Source organism: Xyrauchen texanus, chromosome 3, assembly GCF_025860055.1.
Source record: "Xyrauchen texanus isolate HMW12.3.18 chromosome 3, RBS_HiC_50CHRs, whole genome shotgun sequence".
NCBI lineage: Eukaryota > Metazoa > Chordata > Actinopteri > Cypriniformes > Catostomidae > Xyrauchen > Xyrauchen texanus.
In genome coordinates, this window is record NC_068278.1 from 43856362 (window position 1) to 43881112 (window position 24751).

A 24751-nucleotide genomic window follows, 5' to 3' on the forward strand; every position below is an offset into this window, starting at 1 on the left:
ACCGAGGGAGATTGACAGTTAATTTGTGTTTCTTCCATTTGCAAATTATCGCACCAACTGTTGTCACCTTCTCACCAAGCTGCTGGCAATGGTCTTGTAGCCCATTCCAGCCTTGTGTAGATCTACAATCTTGTCCCTGACATCCTTGAACAGCTATTTGGTCTTGGCCATGGTGGAGACTTTGGAATCTGATTGATTGATTGCTTCTGTGAACAGGTGTCTTTTATACAGGTAACAAGCTGAGATTAGGAGCACTCCCTTTAAGAGTGTGCTCCTAATCTCTGCTGGTTACTTGTATAAAAGACACCTCGGAAAAGGCAATTCAATTTAAAAAAATTTGACATGTGATTTTCTGGATTTTTGTTGTTGTTATTCCGTCCCTCACTGTTCAAATTAACCTACCATACAAATTATAGATTGATAATTTCTTTGTCAGTGGGCAAACGTACAAAATCAGCAGGGGATCAAATACTTTTTTCCCTCACTGTATATCCTGTCCTCTGAGTAACACCAAACACTTCACTGTAAATTGCAGCAACACTGTAGGCTTCTGTTGAAGCCATCAGTCCATATTATTTAAACTTAATTAAAAAAATAAATAATTAAAAACATTTTTAATGCAGAATTCCAGGTGAAGCCCTATGCTAAATGTGAATTCTGCTGTGAAAGGTCCACCAATTAGAGAGTGTCAGCAAACAAACCAATGATTCATAGATGCACTAAGTTGGTCTCCCTACACTTTTATACTACTTATATATTTGTATATATCTGAACATTTTGGAAAAAATCTTTATATATTGTATCTACCCTTATAATGTACAACTATTCAAGCCATTCTCCGATGCTTGTACAGTACATTAAAGTACACAATCTTGAGTCCCCATCTTTTTGTCTGATTTTCTAACGATTTTGTTTAACATCAAAGCTTGTAATCTTGTGATTCATCTCGTAGCTGATTGGTTTGTTTCATGGCTTCAAACATTTTATGAAGAATTGTATGAAATTTCTTTGAAAAAAATGAATGGGAAAAATACTTCCAGTATGAACACAGCTGAAACAGTGAGTGGGCACTGTTGCACTCTACTGTAATCTGTTTGTTTAAGCAGCCCAACATAACACAATTGGCTCAACCAATGGTGTGAGTTTGGGCGAGACTACCTGTTTGTCCAACTTGTTTAAAAACATTAAAATATTTGCAGTTAAAAACACTTTACCTTTAAACTGGGATATGAAAAATTGCACACAACACCATTAAATCAGTGACCAAGGATGTCAAGTGCTAGTGCTAAATCCCTCCTTGCCCTCCCATCCCATTCTTTGTCTCAACGCTCTTGGAGAGAATCTCTGTGCTGACATGTGTGTGAGTCATATGAGCGTCGACTGGGTCTTTTCTTACATACTGGATGGATTGCTTTTGAGTTGAGAATGTGGTATCCACCACTGCTGGTCTTTCTCTATTTCCACATACTGTACATGCGCTCTCTCTCTCTTACGCACTCTGCTTTACCTTTGGGAAAGAGCTGATTTTAATGGTTTCATAATTTTAATGAGAGGAGCATTGATCACTCTTCCTTATGTGCACTTTAGAAAAACTCACCTGCCAATACAGTGCAGTAGTGTCTGCCCAACTTTTTAGTGCATTTTTCCCAATAATTTTTGGCGTGGACTTTTAATAAAATCCTTCATAAAACAGTTCTAAGCCATTAACCAAACCAACCAGAATTACAACATAACAAAATTTGATTTGAAGCAAAAAGTATGTAAAAATCAGACAAAAAGACAAAGGTGCACAACTGTGTACTTATACAGTCTTTCACGAGGGCATACAAGCTAAAAACCCATAACGAAATCAAATAAAAAAAAGTTGGATATATGTTAAACTATTGATTTTAGGTTGTTGATTGTAAGTATAAAAACTTTATGTTTGAGAGTCAGGCTCCAGCTCTACCCATGAACCTGCATAGGACCAGCTGCTATAGAAGATGGATAGATGGATGGATAGTTTATGGGTGTAGGGAGTCAGACTTGATTGCATTATTCACAGAGTGTCATGGAAGTGATCACTGCTGGTTTTGTTTGCCAGGCTTTGTTGGCTGCAGTTCTCTGATTGGTGGATCTTTCACTGCTGGACCATGGGTAGTGTAGTTGTTCACCTGGAATTCCGCTATTAAACATGGACTAATGGCTTCAATGGAAGCATGTACCTTAGATAAAAAAAAATAAAAAACTCAGATCTCATGTTGATCTGTCTTTAAAGGTTTATATGTTATTGTTGAAAATAAATACGTCTATGGAAAAAATGTATGGGATTTTTACTTCCGTAAACCAGAATGTTGTGCTCTATAGTGCTTACACACTGATGCAGCATCTGAAGGAAAAATTGAGGCTTTCTACAGGATGTGCCCTGGATGTGTTCTGCTGATGAGTTCATTTTACAGAGAGCAATAGAAAACAGAATCCCCCCACCTCACACCTCACACTGTTCTGTCATCTGCAGCGCTGAAACCCGTTAAAGTGTAATGGACTGCGTAAATGCAGCGTTTGCACTTTGTCACAGCATCCCCCTTCTCCTTGCTATGAGTCATCTTTTTCCTCATGTCTTCTTACATACTTCCTATCTCTCTGGTTCCTTCTCTCCATGTTTGATTTCTTAATTGACTTCCTCCTTCCTTTAATGTGCTCTGGTGTGCTTATTGCATGTGGCTGCATTGGGAAGCTGCTTTAGCCGGCCAATGAGAGACTGTATTAGTAAAGGAGCCTGAGGAAAAGCCTGTGAACCTGCCTGGATCCCATTCTAGGGACACAGTTGTTCTGTGCCCACATTGGTATCTCAATAAATTATCAGTTTTGGTCTGATTTGGCCAATACTGAAACCAAAGAATATTAGACCTCTTTCCGATTTAAACTGTATACTCATTTTTATATGCCAGGTTTTAAAAGTAATAAACAATTATTCGTCTTTTTGGCAGAACATTAAAACGTTTTGATGCCTAATTTCACTTGAAGCATGTGATTTCACTGTGAATTTTATTGTTTCTATAAAAAAAGTTAAGCAAGTTAAGATTTTCTAAGACTTCCTGAGAGCAGAAATGTCTCAGGATAGACAGAACAACCTGGCACTCTTCTCATTTGAGAAATGTTATGGTAACTTTGCCAACAAGCAACCTCATAAATCTAATATATATATATATATATATATACAGTATATACAGTCACCTAAAGGATTATTAGGATCACCATACTAATACTGTGTTTGACCCCCTTTCGCCTTCAGAACTGCCTTAATTCTACGTGGCATTGATTCAACAAGGTGTTGAAAGTATTCTTTAGAAATGTTGGCCCATATTGATAGGATAGCATCTTGCAGTTGATGGAGATTTGTGGGATGCACATCCAGGGCACGAAGCTCCCGTTCCACCACATCCCAAAGATGCTCTATTGGGTTGAGATCTGGTGACTGTGGGGGCCATTTTAGTACAGTGAACTCATTGTCATGTTCAAGAAACCAATTTGAAATGATTCGAGCTTTGTGACAAGGTGCATTATCCTGCTGGAAGTAGGATGGGTACATGGTGGCCATAAAGGGATGGACATGGTCAGAAACAATGCTCAGGTAGGCCATGGCATTTAAACGATGCCCAATTGGCACTAAGGGGCCTAAAGTGTGCCAAGAAAACATCCCCCACACCATTACACCACCACCACCAGCCTGCACAGTGGTAACAAGGCATGATGGATCCATGTTCTCATTCTGTTTATGCCAAATTCTGACTCTACCATCTGAATGTCTCAACAGAAATCGAGACTCATCAGACCAGGCAACATTTTTCCAGTCTTCAACTGTCCAATTTTGGTGAGCTCTTGCAAATTGTAGCCTCTTTTTCCTATTTGTAGTGGAGATGATTGGTACCCGGTGGGGTCTTCTGCTGTTGTAGCCCATCCGCCTCAAGGTTGTGCATGTTGTGGCTTCACAAATGCTTTGCTGCATACCTCGGTTGTAACGAGTGGTTATTTCAGGCAAAGTTGCTCTTCTATCAGCTTGAATGAGTCGGCCCATTCTCCTCTGACCTCTAGCATCAACAAGGCATTTTCGCCCACAGGACTGCCGCATATTGGATGTTTTTCCCTTTTCACACCATTCTTTGTAAACCCTAGAAATGGTTGTGTGTGAAAATCCCAGTTACTGGGCAGATTGTGAAATACTCAGACCGGCCCGTCTGGCACCAACAACCATGCCACGCTCAAAATTGCTTAAATCCCCTTTCTTTCCCATTCTGACATTCAGTTTGGAGTTCAGGAGATTGTCTTGACCAGGACCACACCCCTATATGCATTGAAGCAACTGCCATGTGATTGGTTGATTAGATAATTGCATTAATGAGAAATTGAACAGGTGTTCCTAATAATCCTTTAGGTGAGTGTATATATATATGTATAATTTATTTTGCTAGGAAGCTTTGTATAGATTATTTTTATAATGTTTTGCTTGATCCAAATAATATTTGATTTTGAACATAAAAATAATTAGCACTAGTAAATATCCATCTAAAAAGTTTATACTGGATATTACCCCCACCACAGGTCTCTCATGCTTAGGGACGTCACGATTATACAATTTCACTATTTAACACTATTACAAATGTTACAGTTAATTTAACCGTAAGAATGTATAATCTACTGTACAGTTAAAAATGTGGCAAAAATATTATATATTTTCTGAAATGCAAAAATCCCTTGGGCTTGTGCCTGGTTAGTGCAGCTTTTGCTTGGCCAGGTATCTCTGACTGAATGTGAACTTTTATTTCTCGTGGAACTGTGAATATTTATGAATTACAAAATATAACAGGAATTCGATCTACCAAACTCATATTCTTAAATCCTCAAGCGACTTAAATCGGCTGTTTGGGAATTAATGATTTGAATGATTAAAGCCATATTTTCACTGCAAAGGTGGCACAGAAGCTGCATCTGTGTGGCAAGTAGGTGTATTTACAAAGTCTGTTTAATGCTCTGGATTTGTCTAATTCTGCTCCCTACTTCATTATTTTGTGCTTAGCCATTTCTAGGACTGTCCATTTGTTAAAATCTTTCCAGCGCAGTGAATGTTATCGCCCTAGAAATTCCTAGAATGCATTGTATAAGTCAGTGAGCATCCACTTTATTCATGTACAGGAAATGTCATCATGTCTTTTCATTTTCTCAAGTCACCAGAAATGGAGGACAAGTGCATATTTCTTAATGGCACTGTGCTCATTAACAGCTTTAGGGTAGTAGATACACGTTAAACAAAACAAATTATAGTAGAAGGATATTGGTCAGGGTGTGTTATACTGTGATGATGTTGATAAAAGTCAGCTGAGGCACACCCACACGTCTTCATTTGGAAGCCAATAGTGTTTCTGTCTGCCTTTTTCTATGGACAGACTGTGATCAGAGAGTCTGCAAATGGAAATATTTGGTTATACACATACATCTCTCTTTCCTTACTTTCACTTCATCTTATTTTGCTCTCACACCCTCCTTATTTCTCCTCAGTCTACTGGTTTTATCTCTGTTTTCTTTTTTGGATGAATTCTTTTGTCTCTCATCTGCCTTTTGTTTTTGTCTTTGTTTTAAATGTTCATACCCTTATTTCAGTTCTCAGTTTTATTTGTGCTATACTGGTATGAGAAAATAATTGCCAACTTATTTTGAGAACATATTGTTGCCAACACATTTAATTTTCACTGAAAATAGGAAAATAGTGCAAAATAAGCAATAGTGCTCTTTTTTTGCCCCTGAACATAGTTCCTCATCTTGGCTTCATGTTCTCAGTTCTGACCCACTTACAGCCATTTGTGTCCAGTCTTTTCTCTGCAGGGTGGGTGCAGCTAATTTAAGATTTCTGCTATTACCCCTCTGTACATCATGGATAAAGTCTCCATTCTGCTCGGGCATTGGTAGGTTTTGAGAATGAAACCTCAGCTCATAGTGAATTGGTGAATTAATGTTTAGTCTATGAAAAGAATGTGAATCTGTCACTCTTCCACTGTCCCTCCCCCTGTGGCTCAGTCACCTGAGTTTAAATTCAGCCAATTGCTTGGTTTTTTGACTGTCAGACCATCAGCCCTCTGAAAGCCTGATAAATGTAGCCAGCAGACATTGGACTCTCTTTCATTGCATTGGTTTCCTGTTAATGCTGTGGCCTTTTTTCTCTGTTTCTTTCTTTCTCACTCCCTCTTTATCTCTGTACTGCAGATGTGTGTAGGTCAGCTTTTGCCAACATTTGGTCCCCACAAGGATAGTAGTACACATACTAAATCTTAATTAAAATTTAAAAATGAAAAAAGGTAGGTTTAGGTGACAGAAAATGTAATTAGCTCATATAATGATATTATACTCTATGTACAATACAGTATAATTGTGTGCATTTACTGTAATAACCCAGATATCTGTATGCAATCTCTAAATGCTTGTGTGTTTTCATAGTGTAACGTGGCCCCTGATAGTATTTGGACGCTTAAAGGATAGTTCACCCAAAAATTTAAATTCTGTCATCATTTTCTCACCCTCATGCCATCCCTGATGTGTATGACTTTCTTTCTTCTGATGGACACAAGCGAATATTTTTAGAAGAATATTTTAGCTGCGTAGGTCCAGAGGCGGCGGCAGCCGATTTTGCCGGGGCTTCAGCCCCGAATGGTTTGAGTGTAGCCCCGAATGTATTTTGAAATGTTAACTGACAATTATGAAACCGGACAAAAGCCTATGTAAAGCCCCTGTAATCATAAATTGCCTTATTTCATTGTGCTTTGGCTTTGCACATACTGCATACAGCCTGTAAAATAGACATAGGTCTTAAAAATAATCTAGCCTATAGAATAAGTTTCTTTGCTGTCGGTAGCCTATGGGCTACTTCATTTCTTCCTCTCTGTTGAATATGCAGCAGGTAGGGGAGGAGCTGACATCAACTAATGTTACTTATTGGCGAGTTAAAAGCAGTTAGCAGGAAAAACAGCAAAAATGAAGCAAATGAGGCTACAGGGATTTTTCTGAAAGAAGTCAGTGGGTAGTCAGGAACACTAGTTTTATCACACTGCACTTGTAACGTGAGCCAGCAGGTAGATAGCTGTGCAGTGTGTAAACCTCACTCTCCTGGGCTCAACAGGTGCTCTAGCGACTGAATCTACTTGTTAGCTCCTTGTTAGCGCATCCGGCTCATACGCCGGAGCCGTTGATTCAAGTCCCGTTCTGAGTGTACTTTTCTTGTTTATCAGGTGTTGTTTTCTCTAAGGATAACCAATAAGCATTAACATAAAATTTATGTGTGACTTGTTTTGTGATATTAATTTGTAGGAAATATACACTTTGATTTGATTAAATGGTTTTGTAGAGTGTAGCAAAGATGAGCTGCAGACTGAGGAGCAGCAGCAGCAGCTGTGCCAGAATCAGGCATGGAAACTGGGAACAATTAATCAGTCACTTTACTTTAGAGAAAGTTAAAAGTGAAACATTGTTTATCCCAATGCTCCTAATGATCCTAATGATCCTAATGAAAGGATTATGACAGATGAACATTTAGAAATATACAGTTCGATGCCATGGTGTGTCAATGAACTTAGACTAAAGTTATTCATGTATTGCTTTAACTTAGGATCTTATACATCATTTTGACCATTTATGTCAAAAAATATAAATTTATATAAAATAATTTTTTTTACCTCACTTTACTCACTATAATATAACTCTTTTGTGATAACTTTATGGTAATGTACATGAAAATTCAAGAATCATGATAGATCTTAGGGCAATGCCACTGATCGGATCTTCCCAATACATTTACTTCAATGGTATTGGTCTACAATTTGAAATATGTAGCACTTGATGAATTAGTTGTTTGAAGCTGATTGCAATAAGTTATTGGCTGTATCTGTTCTTTTGCATCACAGATGATTCAGGGAGGAGAGAGGATGAGTTAGTCGAGGATAGTACTAGAGTGGAAGATTTAGGAACTGTAGAAACAGGCCCAGCCAGAGCAAAACTCAAAGAATACCCTCTCACCAGCTTTGGACTACAGAGAAGTGGTTGCTAGTATGAAAATAAAATTGTCTGGGCTAAGCCCCGGATGTCCTTCAATGCTGGAAACACCTCTGTGTAGGTCTATACAATGAAAGAGAGTTGCCATTCAAAAACAATTTTGTTATTGCATTAGATAACAAAAAAGTATTTATATTTTTCCATTTTATTTTAAATTAAGTAGTTATTTTTAAAAGATAACAAAATATCAGAAATTCAAGCATTTAAGGGGAAAAAGCAAAAGCACTAAACATTTCATAAAAATATATTTGGTGTGGTGGTGGTGTAGTGGGCTAAAGCACATAACTGGTAATCAGAAGGTTGTTGGTTCGATCCCCATGGCCACCACCATTGTGTCCTTGAGCAAGGCACTTAACTCCAGGTTGCTCTGGGGGGATTGTCCCTGTAATAAGTGCACTGTAAGTCGCTTTGGATAAAAGCAACTTACTGCCAAACTTGTCTGCCAAATGCATAAATAGAGAAATAGAAATTGTTATCTTTATGCTAAGCTAAAATGCTATTTCTAGCCATTTTACATACACATTGTAAGAACTCCAAGTTCGGAGATGGAAATGAGTTGGAGAGCAATGATGTGTTACCCACCTCAGGCCAGGGTGGCTTGAGTGGATAATTTAAAGTTGTATAGTGAATTGTAGAAAGAAAAATAAATATCATAAAACGATAAGTGGGTGCAAGCTCTGGCAGCTTTTAATTGAATCTGTTCATAATAGATTTTCTTCCTATTAAATTTCAAAGTAATAGTATCTTAATTTATCCTATGAATAAGCACTCTTGACATTCACTGTAGTTTCAACATCACATGTCTGTGTTAAGCAGAAACACTCACTAACATTGACAAAAACCGTCCAAGTTCAATACACACATTTTCAATAGTCTTTTCAAGTTCCAGGTGTCTTTGTGCATTATTTCTGACTCATTAGAGTTTCAATACCATACAATATGATCAGTAATATAACATCGTCATATTAGTCTGTAAAGATATATACATATATTCAGTTCTCACATTTTCTTGTAAATATTAATAACACTGGTTGTGTTTACGTAACTGTTAATGAATAAAAGATTAATGCTTTCTACACATTGAATTCATTTTCACATTGACCAAGTTTCACACATGGAGGCTGCCATCTTGGATCTAACTCATTACACTCAGCGTAATTTTGGCTCTGCACCGCTAACAGTAATTTCAGTTTAACTCCCTCACGTTTTCTCTGAACAGGCAAATTAACATACCATCTCCTTTTACAAAATTTTAAAACTAATTTCTTTCATATATTTTCAAATATTGGAACTTTAAAACCCTTATTTTGATTACAAATTTTTCTTAAATGCATGAATCCAACAATAGCTGAACATATACATTAAATAAATGTTTTTACACAGAGAAAGAACATCTTAACACATTCCCTGCACACTCTGACACATACCGTTTACTTTCTAATAATTAATTTACATTCTTAACCCATTTGCTCACCTGTAGAAAGAAAGAGAAATATCGTAAAACGATAAGTGGACGCAAGCTCTGGCAGCGTTTAATTGAATCTGGCCAGATCATGCAACACCTCTTATACTCCAGCGCAAAGTTGTAATATGCCGCTCTCCGCATGCTCACTGGAATAAGAGACAGGTGTTAGATGTAATTTAGCTCAGGTGTAAGTGCCTTTACCACTTTCTCTCTCTCCGAATGGACGCTTGACCACGCCCCCACTGCCACATATCCCCACCACCCTCGACTAAGGATGGGGTGCCATCCGGCCTGCCTACCACTCCCCCCCATTTCTGGAAAGGAAGTCGGCGACAGCCATCTGCGCCCCTGTTCTGAAACAATTTCAGAGGCTCCTGGGGCTTATGATGTCCTCGGCGGCGGTCACGCCTGAACACCTGCTCTAGGGGAACCCCTGTCCGTAGAAACAGCAGGTCTGTCCAAGGGATGAACAGGTGGCGGCAGATCAGCGTGACGAGTATGCGATGTGCCCCGTGGCGCCATGCACTTCTCGGGACTCAAAGGTCCAGATGGACAACACGGCAACAGTAGCGTATATCAACTGTCAATCGCCTGTTGTCGCCACCATTGTCTCCACCTCTGGAGTCAGCAGTGACTCAAATCGTTGTGAGCCACTCACATCCCAGGCAACCTCAACTGTGTTGGACATGCTATTGCGGCAGGTCATGCTCAGGGGAGAGCAAATTCCCCTGAGGAGAGATGTCCTCTCAGGGACGGGGTACCATCGGGGTACCCGCGACCAGACCTCTGGAATCTCCACATCTGGCCCTTGGATGAGACGCGGAAGACCTATGTGGCCTTCTGTCCGTGGTAGTATACACAAACATTCAGGCTAAGACGCCCTCTATGAGGTGCCTGTATGCCTTGAAGTGCTGTCTGTTCTCTAAGTGGTGTTCTTCCCGACATGAAGACCCCCAAAGGTATGCAATCGGGTCGGTGCTTCCATTCCTGCAGGAGAGGCTGGAGGGGAGGTGTCAGTCACATAGTCAGGATAGCCGTTTCATGCAGCCGCAAATCACCCCCATAACAGGACTGACCCACCTCCATGCTTGACTGTGGTGATGTGTCATTCTTGTCATCACCTTGTCATCTTACTTCAGATGTACTACTGACCCATGGGTCTAGAACTCATTTTCAGTTTAGTATCATACATCTATAAAAGCTTCTTACAGGTCTTTCCTAATTATATCTTGAATGTTGACTCCAGTCAACTGGAGTCAACATTTCCCTTGGTGAAGTTTTGCTTTCTTCCACACCCCAAGAAGGTTGCTGTTGTACCATATTTAAAAAATGTATGAATGGTGTTGCCAACTTTGTCTATTGGAAATTGAAGTGCCTTGGAAATTTATTTTTAGCCATGACCTTTCTTGTGGAATTAAATAATATCCTCTATTAGCTTTTGAGACAGCTTATTTTTAATTGCATTTTTTCCATAGAAATACATTTCTGCTTACAACGCTAAACTTACATTTTAAAACTTAAATAAGTGCCATTGCAGATTGATGACTTAATTTGGTTTTAAATCAATTTCTTGTGTAGCCTTACATAAGTAAGTATATATATATATATATATATATATATATATATATATATATATATATATATATATATATACTTAATGTACTGTTCAAAATTAAGATGAGCTACACCTGTACTTGAGGGCACCTGACTTCATACATCCACTAAAAGACCCTGGGACCAATTGGTTAGAATAGCAAATATGTGATTTAGTTGATGTTTTGTATCTAATGCAATGAAATACATAGTTCTAGATTTGCAAGAGGGGCTTAAGCTTCCAATACTATTTAAGGCCACTGCATACAGTACTGTTGAAGCCAAATTAGTGACAGACAGCTAAGTTATGGGATACATTTAGATATGTGAATGTGTGTGTGTGTGTGTGTGTGTGTGTGTGTGTGTGTGTGTGTGTGTGCACGCACAAGCACTTAAAACATGCACAGAAATGCACTATGTTTGACTTTAATCATCAGAGCTCAAACAGTGAGGGAACTTTAAAGTACAACACACTCCTGCATACACAAATCATCATATGAACACACTTTAAATATATATATTAATTCCGACAAACAAAGTGTGTATCTATGTAAGAGATCCTCTGTCTGGAGCTCTTCTCACAGTTTCTCTGAGAGGTCAGTGCTTTGAAATTCCATTAGAGACGTGCAACAGATACTGGGTAACCAGAGCAGCAAGACACACACACACACACACACACACACACACACACACACACACACACACACACACACACACACACACACACACACACACACACAGAGAGACAGACAAGATTCTGGCTCACTCGTTCTCTCCCACCCTTTTGTTTCTCCTTCTCTTTGCCCCCTTTATGCCTCTTGCTTTCCTTATTCCCTCACTTCTTTCACTCTTCCTCTCCAATGCTTTCTCAGCAGAGTCAGCAGAGCTTCACTGCTGTGAGAAGGTCTGGTGTGTGTGTCTGAATCAATGTTAGACATTGTGTCTAAGAAAAAAGTGTTTCATAACCAGCTGACAGAGGTCTCTCTCTCTGTCTCCTTATACCCCGAGTCTGTCTCAGACCGCTGTGCAGTTTTGTGTGAGGCTTTAGGATATTTTTCTGCTTCTGCTTAAGGGTCTGTTCAATCAGTGCTCCTAAGAATGACCTTAGAGACTCATAGCGGACTCTGGGATCCTTTCAGGCCTGAGATATTTCTCACTCTAAAGGACCAGTCACCCTGACCCAGACAGTTTTACCTGTTTTGACCTGCATTTTTCTCAAAGTTCATAGCTTGTAGTGCAGAGTAGTGGTCACCAATATGTTTTTAGAAATGTCAATTTTATGCTTCTAAACTGATTTTGCTTCAGGACCCAGATTTTACATTGGACATCAAGTGGCAACACAACACCATAACTTTTGGCGCTAATCGAGCTACAGCGTGTTTTTGAATAGTTGAGCTACAGTCTTCATCTCTCTGTCTAAGTACATATGACATAATTGTCAGCAGCCATATCACCTTGTAGCTCTAGACTGTTTCTCACTGAAGAACCTAATTAGGGTTGTGCCTAGTCAGTACCTGAAATGGAGACCAATCCCGTATAATATGTTACAGGTGGCAACCCTATGTCTACCCTGTCCAATGTCTACTATAGACAGTATGCCAAATGTATTCTGTATCAATCTTCAGGTTTATTTGAAATTCACAAAATTGTAAACAGAAAATGTGTATGATCCATGACAAATGTGATGGTTGCTTTTGGAACCGACTTAAGATAACACTTGTTAACTCACTGAATTGGCTGAATTTTAGGCCAGTAAACGAATGGCCAAATATCAGCCCATAAATACATTTCTAGTGGACAGCATTATGAAGTAAGATCAAACAGAGCTATAGTCCTGCTTTTAGTAGTTTTCTATTTTGCTTGTTGCTTGTTAAATTTTCGGTTGTGTTTCCTCAAGGGTAGGCCTCAGTAATTTATTTTCTTTGCTGTTGAATAATGGAACTTTAACTTTTCTTCCTGATCTCTCACTCTTTCAGGGCTTACATCACTCTCTGTCCTCTCTCACTGGTCGTGGCACTGGCTGGCTTGTTTGAGTGCTGTTGTTTGGTGTTTTTCTCAGAGGGGTCCAGCTGACACTCAGTAGCCATGTTATCCTCCATTCTCTGCCCACTGAATATGCAGCTCTGTGTAGAATTTAACACTGACAGGTGCTCAGTCTCTCTCCACAACTTTGTGTGTGTGTGTGTGTGTGTTCAAATGTATCTGTTTGTGCTTGAATACATGTTTGTGTGAGCTGATTGCAGAAAGGTGCGTGCATGAAAGTGAGTGTTTTTGAGGGCTCATATGAGCGTTACACAGAGATCTGTGATGTCACATCCTGTTAGTGTTGCGTAGTACCTTGTTCAGAATGGCATATACTACTCTTACTACTTCTGCCATATATGTTAATGGCAGAAATAGTTATAGAGTATTGTGGTTTGCATTCCGAACTCTACCAAAATCTTTTTAGCATGTCAGTCCACTCGGCGGCCATTTTTGGAACACTCTCAGGCAGGCTGGGCAGCTATTTTAAATATGTAAACAAGCAGCATACAAGTGCAGTTCCTATCTACTTGAATGGGGAAAGACCAAAATGTCAGAAATTGTTGGTCAAGATTACGATAAAAAAGATATTTCAAATCAGCAGTAAAATGTGACAACACTGGTATCATAACTTGTGCTTCTTTGCATCAGATTACACTAAAAAGAGTTTTATTTTCCAATTATGATCAACAGACTTTACATCAATCCGCTTAGTAGTCGACAGTGATCAGTCTGACATCACTTTATCCCCTGATGTGCCTTACTAGTCAGAAATGTCAGACCGCTGGATATCGCATTTGACCAATCAGAATCAAGTATTCCAGAGAGCATTGTAATACATGTAAGACTTTAAAATGTGTGGTCTTAATTGATCTCTAATGTAATGTGATTAAAGGAAGGGGATTGAGTTCCTACATCTCCACTTAGCTTTCATGGCACGAAGTGTACCAAGGTCATGAGTTAAATTCACAGGAAACACACAAACTGATAAAATGTATACCTTGAATACACTGTAAGTCTCTTTTGATAAACACATCTGCCAAATGAATGAATACTGATCCAGGGTCAGGAGCACCAGTGTCATTAAGTGAAAACCCTGTTCAGGTTATATTCTGAACTGCATGGACATATCAAACTGGAGATTTGATTGAATGATTCAAAAGCAGTATTCATCTCTTTATCTCTCTCGCCCTTGTTTGTTTCTGTCCTTTTACTGGTCTCTTTATCTAATATTTATTTGGTCATTATTCATACATGTCTTTTTAAATCATGTATCAACAACACTCTCTCATTTCCTGTCTGTCCTTCTGTCTTCAACGCTCATGGTAGGACACAGGCAGAGATGGCCCACACATGTCGCGGCACCATCAACCTTGCCACGGCGCACATCGACACAGAGGATGCCTGCAATATAGTTCTGAGCAGTGGGGGTCGCACTTACCATCTGAAAGCCAGCACGGAGGTGGAGAGGCAGAGATGGGTGACAGCGTTGGAGCTGGCCAAGGCTAAAGCCATCCGAATGATGAATGATCAGTCTGGTAAGAACAGAAGCACTCTCATAAACATGAGTTTGTTTGTTTGTATTTTGTGACTGAAATGGATCGTTCCTTTTAGAGGCTTTACTGTCTAGCCCAAATTTTGTGGGGCCATTAGAGTCATGAGTAGTGGTCGACCGATATGGATATCCAGAGAGCAGGGTGGCCGATATATAACACAGTTTAATATAGTAAATAACATAAACATAAAATAGCAAAAAAATAATAATAAACTCTTATTTAGCACTATCTTTACTCAATTTCACACAAAACTTTATAAAAAAATAAAATAAAATTAATATTGTATTTTAAATGGTAGATAGCAGTTTCTTCTGATTTCTGTTTAGTCATCAAATTATAGTAATTTATTTGCACATGAAGAAATTGTTAATACGTTAGGAAGAAAGACATAACAGTACACACAGTAGTCCAGCAACAATAGATGGCATGTTCACGTTAGCAATCGCATTTTCTCAAAAAATACCTACTCAAACCAATTGTACATGCAGTGCATAATGAATGAGACATTTACTTATAGCACACGTGAAACACTTTTACTTTTAAGTTGCACCAGAGAATATTTAGCATAGATAGGCCACTTCTAGTAAATGAATGGGAAAAATTAAAACGCCCAACTGCAGCCAATGGTCAACAGATATAGATAGGAAGTCCCGCCGTACAGGTAAAATAGCCAATCACCTTTTAGATACAGACATCGGCTGTCAATCAATGCATGCACATTAGCTATTAAAGCAGGGAAAATTGAGTTCATGCCATGGTCAAAATCATTTAGATCACATATTTTCCCATTCTGATGGTTGACGTGAACATTAGCTGAAGCTCCTGACCCGTATATGCCTGATTTTATGCACTGCACTGCTGCCACATGAGTGGCTGATTAGATAATCACATGGATTATTGTTGGTACCAGACGGGCTGGTTTGAGTATTTCTGTAACTGCTGATCTCCTGGGATTTTCACACACAACAGTCTCTAGAATTTACTCAGAATGGTGCCAAAAACAAAAAACATCCAGTTAGCGTCAGTTCTGTGGATGTAAATACTTTGTTGATGAGAGAGGCCAACTGAGAATGGCCAGACTTGTTCGAACTGACAGACTCTACGGTAACTCAGATAAATGCTCTGTACAATTGTGGTGAGAAGAATATAATCTCAGAATGCTCAGAATGTTCCAGTCTGTCTAAGAGTATGTTGTGTTTGACAGTGTCAATGTAATCTAGTAATACCAGCACTGATATTTTGCTTTAGACATGCTGTAAATGTAAATGATGATATTGACATTTAAACATGTTTACATTTATGAGAGAAAACATGAAAACTGACTTCTTAGCAGATCTTCAGCATGAAACCAATCTAAACGGTGCACTTTCGGGCAGCCAGTGTCACTGACATGCAAAGTTACAAAATATACGTGTCGGTGGTATTAGTATTTATTTATTACCCTTGGAATAGTTTAGATACAGTTTTTGAATATTATTATTTGCTTATTTAATAATACTTTTTATTATAAGCTATTTATATTAATTACATATCGTATTTCAATGGAAATGAAATTACCACTGACAGTTATGTGAGACAAAATGGTTTGAACATCAACCATAACAAGAAAGGCTTCTGTTTACAAATTTGAAGGCTACTTATTGGATAAATAAAGTTAAATGTCTTATCATGCGACTACACACAGAGCTGCTGCAGACCCACCCAGCTGTACAATCCTCTTAATTTATTCACAGAATTTTCGAAAATTTGGGCATGGTAGCTCAGCGACTAAAGACACTGACTACCACCCCTGGAGTCATGAGTTCCAATCCAGGGCATGCTGAGTGACTCCAGCCATGTTACCCAGGCAACCAAATTGGCCTGGTTGCTAGGGAAGGTAGTCACATGGGGCAACCTCCTCGTGGTTGCCATAATATGGTTCTCACAGCGGTTCGTCCTCACTGAGCGAGGTCACCCGTACACACGGCACAACGCGGGCGCCCGGTGCGGGCGAGGGGGCGAGCGACCATCCGGACGCCCACACGCGCCGCCCCCAGGCGGCCCGCCGTGGGTTCAAAGAGCCGGACTTGGGGTGATCTTTCATACTTGGGCTATTAATTGACATCCTGTTCTTTCTCCTCAGACAATCCAGATTTGGAAATAGGTTTTCTTTTGTTTTACACTATGGTAAATCCTGTGGAAATGCATACGTGAAGTGCAATGGCTTGATTGAGATGCATGTTGCACCTGCAATGGTCCTAGTACTGCATTGCATATACCATCTCTACTTTGGTTTTTCAAGTTTTAAGTGTATTGTCTTGTTTCCCCAATTCCTTCTGTTTTCGTATTGGACTGTATTGTAAGTGGGAACTGGCGGTTTGATTGTAAGAATGCTGATGTGCATAAAACAGAAATGGTTAATATAAATTAACCATTATTTAACCAAATTAACCACCTGGCGAGACGGCGTCCGGACACGTGCGGGGGGACGGCACAGCCGCGGTCGTGCCGGAGGTCGCTTGTACCCTCGCCCGCACCGGACGCCCGCGTTGTGCCGTGTGTACGGGTGACCTCGCTCAATGAGGAAGAACCGCTGCGGGGGGGGGTTCGCCTCGGGCGGGGCGACGCCACTATCCCCGCCTCAGCCTCGTTTGCTGGCTCGTTCCGTCCGGCCTTCTCGCCCTCCGGAGCCTTCGGTAATGATCCTTACGCAGGTTGACCTACGGAAACCATGTTAAGACTTTTACTACCTCTAGATAGTCAAGTTTGATCATCTTCTCGGCGCTCTCCCAAGGCCCGCGAGGATCCCCGGCAGGGCCGATTCAAGGACCTCACTAAACCATCCAATCGGTAGTAGACGGGTGGTATGTTCAAAGGGCAGGGACTTAATCAACCCGCACTTACTGGGAATTCCTCGTTGATAGGAAATAGTTGCAATCCCCAGTCCTGATTCAGTGGGTTACCCGCGGCCCTCGGGTCATGGATCGTGGGTCTGCATCGTTTACGGTCGGAACTACAATGGTACCTCTGACTTTCATTCTTGATTAATGAAAACATTCTTGGCAAATGCTTTCGCTTTCGTCCGTCTTTCCCAGTCCAAGAATTTCACCTCTAGCGGTGAATCAATCATGGCCCCGGTCTCAATCATGGCCCCGGGTCCGAAAACCCACAAAATAGAACCGGTGTCCTATTCCATTATTCCTAGCTGTGGTATTAAATTATTCCTTGCTGTGATATTCAGGCGTTACGCGGCCTGCTTTGAACACCCAGCTAAGGGCATCCGGGGGTGCCGGGAGACAGGGTCTGAGACAGGCGGTAGCTCGCCTCACGGCGGACCGCCAGCCCACTCCTGAGATCCAACTACAAGCTTTTTAACTGCAGCAACTTTAATATACGCTATTGGAGCTGGAATTACCGCAGCTGCTGGCACCAGACTTACCCTCCAATGGATCCTCTCCCATGGGTTTAGGATACGCTCATTCCAATTACAGGGCCTCGAAAGAGACCTGTATTGTTATTTTTCGTCACTGCCTCCCCGAGTCGGGTGTGGGTAATATGCGCGCCTGCTGCCTTCCTTGGATGTGGTAGCCGTATCTCAGGCTCCCTCTCCGGAATCAAACCCTGGTTACCCGTGGTCACCATGGTAGGCGCCAAAATACCATCGAAAGTTGATAAGGCAGACATTAGAATGAGTTGTCGGCACCATGGAGGGCGCGCAATCAGCCCGAGGTTATCTAGAGTCACCAAAGCGGCCGGGGCAGACGCGAGGCCCGTCACGGATGGGTTTTGGGTCTGATAAATACACGCATCCCGCGACCCACGAGGGGCCGTGGGGTCAGCGCTCGTTTGCGTGTATTAGCTCTGGAATTGCCACAGTTATCAAAGTATGTGGGGAGCGATCAAAGGAACCATAACTGATTTAATGAGCCATTCGCAGTTTCACTGTACAGTCCGTGGGCACTTTGACCTGCATGGTGCCGTTCACATGCTGGAATGTGTTGTTGTTGCACTAAAATGACATGCAGCGCCACAAAAGGGCAAAACGTAGGTGTCTCGACTCGAGATGTACATTTAACAGTTTAGGTTCTTTTTTAACTTGACATGCCATCTAAAAACATGAACAAGCCATCAGAGGCGTCAATCTAGGGCACATTTACATTGAAATCAAATATAAACATTGCAGACGGAAACAAAAATGCGCTCAATGTGATTGCTTCATGGGGTGGACAGTGAAACGTAAATTTTTCAATGGTATAGATTTTGTACAGATTTAATTATATGTGGTGCCAAGTTCACGAATGGGCTTTAGTGCAGGATCTGGTGGTATGATTCATCGGCTCGATACCTCAAGCGGTGAAGTAGGGTGAGGCAAATTGTGGTTGATGCACGTGTTTCAGTTTGGGGCACGGGTCGGGAGGCTGGTTCTGTTGACAGCATCATGATTACCAGATCCCATACTGGACACGTATCACTGTGCACACTCAGGTAGGGCCGCCCGCGTTCAGCATTTCACAGCAACGGTGAACGAGCCACCATTCATTTCTGATATTCTTTGCATCCGTTTCTTATGCGCGGGAATCGCAGATCCAATAATATCACGTAAACTGCTCATACCGTCGTCAAATGACAGGCCATCTTACATCACTACAGAGGGGGTGTGTCTTATAACTGAATTGGCATTTTTTAAACTTTATTCTCATTTGGAGAAAGAAAAGAAAAGGAAAAGGAAAACTAAAAAGAAAAGCCATTGGCAAAAGAATGAGGAAAAGCAAATGGCAAATGAATTAAGAAAAGAAATTGTCAAATACCTTTATAAAATGCTATTTAAAAGGTGCTTTCAAAGTGCATTAAAAAGTGCATTTATAAGACTCATTAATGTACTAATTTATTGCTACATTTTAAACATGAATTAAATATGCTTTATTAATGGTCAATTTTATTGTTAAATATAAGTACATTTTAAAACATTAATTAAATAGACACATTTAAATGTGTCTATTTATTTGTCCATTTATAAATTGGTTTATTTATTCACATTGAAATGTGTATATTTATTTTTCCATTTATAAATTGGTTTATTCACATTTTTATTTTCAAATTAATAGATTGATAATTTATTCCTTCGTTCTTTTGTAAATGGCACCCCTGGGCTTCCATACTATATGTCATACTTGCCATCTAGCGTTATGTGTCAAGCACTAGGAAGTGTAATTGAGCTTGAAATCATGATTGTGCCTAGACATTGCAATGACAAGATGTACAATGAAAAAGGAGTTACATGTTGGTCTGTTCTAACTCAAAACCTAATAAATCACTTCAGAAGACATTGATGATTATGTTTATGCTGACTTTACCTCTCTTTTGGAGCTTCAAATGCCTGATCACCATTTTCTTGCATTTTATGGACCTACAGAGCAGAGATATTCTTCTAAAAAACAAAATCTTCGTTTGTATTCAGCAGAAGAAAGAAAGTTATACACATCTTAGATGGCATGAGGGTGAGTAATAAATGAGAGAATTTTCATTTTTTTGGTGAACTTTGCCTTTAATGGCAGAGAAATTACACAGTGTCACCTTTAAATATTTTAGCTGTAAAAAGTGATATTCCACCAGGGTGATGTGATCTAAATTGATCATGTAGGATGAATATCAAGCTAAAGTAAGATTAAAGGTATGATTAAAGTAAGCTGCCAAACAGGTAAAGGGTCCAGGGGCGAGAAACCTCACATCATCAGATGTTTTCAGAAATAGTATTTAATTCAAGTGTGGTTTGACTGTGGAAAAGCAGGTTGTCTTCCCCAGCCTTTCTTTAAAGTGATGATGTCCAAGTGTGTTCTCCTAAAAATAGGGAGACACAGAGAAGTGGGTCAGAGGCTCCTCATTGATCTAAGCTTTTGGTTCAGCACCTTCAGATCTATAAGCCATAATCGTAACAGCATCTTTTTTTATACCAGTCATTTATCTCCAACTCCCACCTGTCTGTCTGTCTGTCTCTCCTTCTCTCTTTCTGTCTCTCTCTCTCTCTCTCTCTCTCTCTCTCTCTCTCTCTCGCTTTCGCTCACTAAATGTCCCAGCATTCACACCTCGACCACACAGACACAAATCGTCTGAGTTACTCCGACAGCGGGTTGACCCCTTTGCTTCTGTGGCTGGTTGTCAGGATGTGGGCATCATGGTGATGTTTCCACTGAGATTATGCATAGATGAAAATACTAATTTACAGGTTTAAAAGAGAATGATTCAACTGAATATATTTTCTCAATTTATCTGTGGCTTCATGTAAACACATGCATGCTATAGTGTAATGTCAGCAAGATTCCAGCAGATGGCAGAGGATCCCTGTCCATAATACTGACATTATACCAATATATCAGATATTTTAGTTAGTGGTTATGGCAAAGGCAAGCATTACTGTTACTACACTTGAGGTTAGGGGTTTGTAAACTTGCCGCATAACTCACCTTTTGAGGAGAAGTGTGCTCTTTTTTTCTTTTTTTGTGATCTGACATAAGTGATCTGACATAAGATTTTGGCTTGGTGAATGATAAAATGGGCAAAAAAAAACCATATACTTACACTGAAGGAGGTACCTGTCCCGTGTCATATCCAGGAAGAGACTTGTGGTGTGCCCTTTTGACTTGGGCCAGCAAGCACCTATCCAGAATAACCTGCAGCCATGTTTCAATGCCCTAGCGACCACCCAGAACTCCCTAACAACTGCATAGCAACACCCTGATCCAGTAAGTGAAAAGTTGTTTGTTTCCTAATAATTTTTATTGACTAACTATGTTTTGCTATCGCAAAAACACAATTTTTTGTTTTACTTGGTTTATCCACGGCGGCCATCATTGTGTCATAGTGCGTGTCAAATTTTGGATATACAGATGTTTACGGAGACCTCAATATCTCGGTTCAGTATGGTCCGAGGATGGTCAGTATGACTCATTGACAAGCATAAGCTATTGCATATCAATTGTAAACATAATTACTGTAAAATACTGTTAATTTTTATTATTTGTAATGCTTATATTACATCTGTTCATTTCTCAAAATTCATGAATAAAGTAGACTTTTCCCAGATTTCTACTAGCCCTAGCTCTGTAACCAGTGAAATCTCAAACTCTATCTCAAAGTTCTATCTGGTCCCTCATCAGAGATAATCAACCCGAAGAAATTGCACTCTCACCCCCATAAAAGAAAGAGAATTCTCAAACCTGAAATGTTCTGCATGCACACTATACTTAACTAGGTACCCCCTAAAAGATTTAGACTGAGACCCAAACACTTCCCATTATAAATTGGCCCTAAATGTTGAACTTTCAACAATCTTGATCATTACATTAGGACTTAAGTTCTAAATCTAAGGAAGAGGAATGTACAAAATGTTTATATATGTACATGCACCTTGTAATATAGAGATCAGTTTTTGTTCCAAGCAAACTAGGACCATCCTGAGCTGAGATATTGAGGTTTCCGTAAACATCTTTATAACCAAATTTGTCATGGTTAATCCAAGTAAAATAATAATAATAATAATAATAATAACAAAATTGGTGGTTTTGCATCACCAATACATAGAGGTAATCACTCAAAGAAAATTTGGAAAATTAAAAATGGACAAGCAACCTATGTGGGACCACTTGGGATGGATTAACCCAAAGCAAAAACTCATTTTCAGCTTCATTTTCTCTGTGAAAATATAATTGAATTTAATAAATATTTTATTATTATTAACTTGAGGTTAAATGTGTGTCCAGGGCATTTCCTTTAAAGGTTTCATGAGAATTACACATTTACATTTACATCTTTTGATCTCCTCCCATTTTCAGTATGAGCTGCTTAATAGTACGATACAGTTCTTGTTTAGATAGTCTGTTGTGTCTTTCTGTCATGCTCAGAGAGAGTGTAGCTGAATGATAAGTTCTGTTATACACACTCATTACAGATAATTCCTCAGTGGGCACATCACAAGGGCAAGAATGAACTGCTCAACTTTCTTGTCATCATTTCACACACACTGCAACTCACCTGAGATCAAGTGAACAACACTTTCACATGTTGCCTTTCATCTCCTTTTATTTAATTTTTTTTTACACATTTTGTTGCTCCTCATCCTCTGTCCATGGTTCTGAAGTCAGTCTTCTGAGAATAGTGTAAAAAATTAATTGGTGATGGTTGCTATTCACTGGTTCTTTGATATTCTCTCTCTCTCCTTCCTCTTATTTTCCCACCTATCTTTCCTCCTCTACTGCCATCACTCTCCCCCTCCCTGTCTTTTTCAAACACTATATATCTCTTTCGCTCCTCTCTCTCAATAAGCTCATTCATTTTCTCTGAGTATAGACCGGAGCGCAGAAGTGACAGAACTGACCACTTCTTTTTATGAGGTCATAGAGCTCATTCTCTCTCACTCACTCTCTCTCTTCGTTTGCTCTGGCTCTCTCTGGATTTTTAAAGGAGAGTTGAATCTCATACCAGCGTGGAGGAAGAGGAGAAGGAGGGCTCTCTACTGTGTGTAAGTAATACCATTAAAGCGTGTGTCCAGCTCGTTGATGTTGCAGTTGGTTTAGTGTATATTTTGTAGTTATATGTTTTGTTAATTTTCTGTAGGGAGTGTTCATGATTTTGCTGTGTTTAAAATACAGTCTATATGATATGTTAACATAATTTTTCTGCTGTGGTTTTGTGCAGTTTGAGCTGTCATGTTTGGGTTTCCTTCTTTTATGTTATCGGTAATTAGTGTAAAGTTTTATTAGAATAAAGCAAAGTTTCTCATATATGTTGTTTGAAAATGGCATGTGTGTGCACAGTATGTTATTTGTGGGCTGTGTGTTAGATGTCTCACCTCAATGCCATGTCTCAGTGTGTTTTATAATCTCACACACTCCAGTCTGACCTGATTTAGGACAGTCTGACAGATGGTGTGTATCTCTCTCTCTCTCTCTCTCTCTCTCTCTCATAGCTCCATCCACCTCTTCTCCCGCTACCCAGCACTCCTTCCTTTTTTATGTTTGTCCATTGGGCATTAAACTGTGTGATTTGCATGAGTGAGAGTGGAAAAAAATATGTATGTGGGTCTTAATCTCCAATTGTTTCCATCTACTTCAGTTGATCTGCATTGTTGCTGTTTATTAGTTTTTGCCTTTTGCTTGGTGTGTGTGTGTGTGTATGTGTGTGTACATATGTATCCTACATTGTGGGGGACCACCTTTCTCCACAAGGATAGTATAACCTGAGATTACCAACTTTGGGTGGCCCAGCCAGCGGTCCCCATGAGGAAAATGGCTTAATAAACATATTAAACAATGTTCTTTTGAAAATGTAAAAATGCAAATGAATGACATAGCAGATCTTGATCATCAATAATTTGGTATTCAAATATTTAAGCTCAAAAACAAATATTCGAATATTCATTATTTAAATGAAGGTAATTCATGAGAAAGTAATTTTTTTTTGTCATAAAGTTTAGCATCACCATTAAAAAAAACAAGCATCTAATTATATCAAAAACAAGCTTATATTATGTCCTGTGTTTTTTTTTTTGTTGAAAATATTTAAACAAGTTATGCATGAAAAAAAAATTATAGAATGAAAGCATTTAAGTTCATGCAACACGAAGAAAAAGAAACCGCTAATGAAGTAGACTGACTCAGTTAATGTACAGGATGAATATAAACACAACATATAATAGTTATGTTTATATTGTATCTCGTATCATGTTCTTGTTGAGAAAAACAAGCATATCCATGTGCTCAGTAAACTATACTCATTTGTAAACTCAGCTAGCAAAGTCTTTCTCGGATGCCATGTATGTTTTTACAGAAGCATCATGGGGATAATGTTGCTATGGGGACGCTGCTTTCTGACTAGCTGCACATATACGAGAGTAAAGAGTACACCGCTTATCCAGTACATTTAAACAGGAACCCAGCTTTCTCGCAGTAAGCCACAATCTCACAATAACCCGCATTTTTGGTGTCCGTCTGAATGTACTGAAATTCGAATAGTATTTTTACTATTCAAATAATTACTGCAGAACGAATACTCGAGTATTCGTCTA

General features: G+C 39.5%; 1 protein-coding gene across 2 annotated transcripts in view; it reads left to right on the forward strand.

Annotated features, from left to right (window-relative positions):
- The window catches only part of osbp2b (oxysterol binding protein 2b), a 110683-nt gene that overhangs the window by 14545 nt on the left and 71387 nt on the right, over positions 1 to 24751 (forward strand). The window contains exon 2 of one of the 2 annotated variants that reach the window (XM_052104100.1): positions 14486 to 14694. In XM_052104100.1, the coding sequence (XP_051960060.1) occupies positions 14486 to 14694 (209 nt within the window). Of the gene's footprint in view, positions 1 to 14485; positions 14695 to 23129; positions 23207 to 24751 lie in introns of those variants that run through there. The other variant, XM_052104108.1, reaches the window with a different exon arrangement.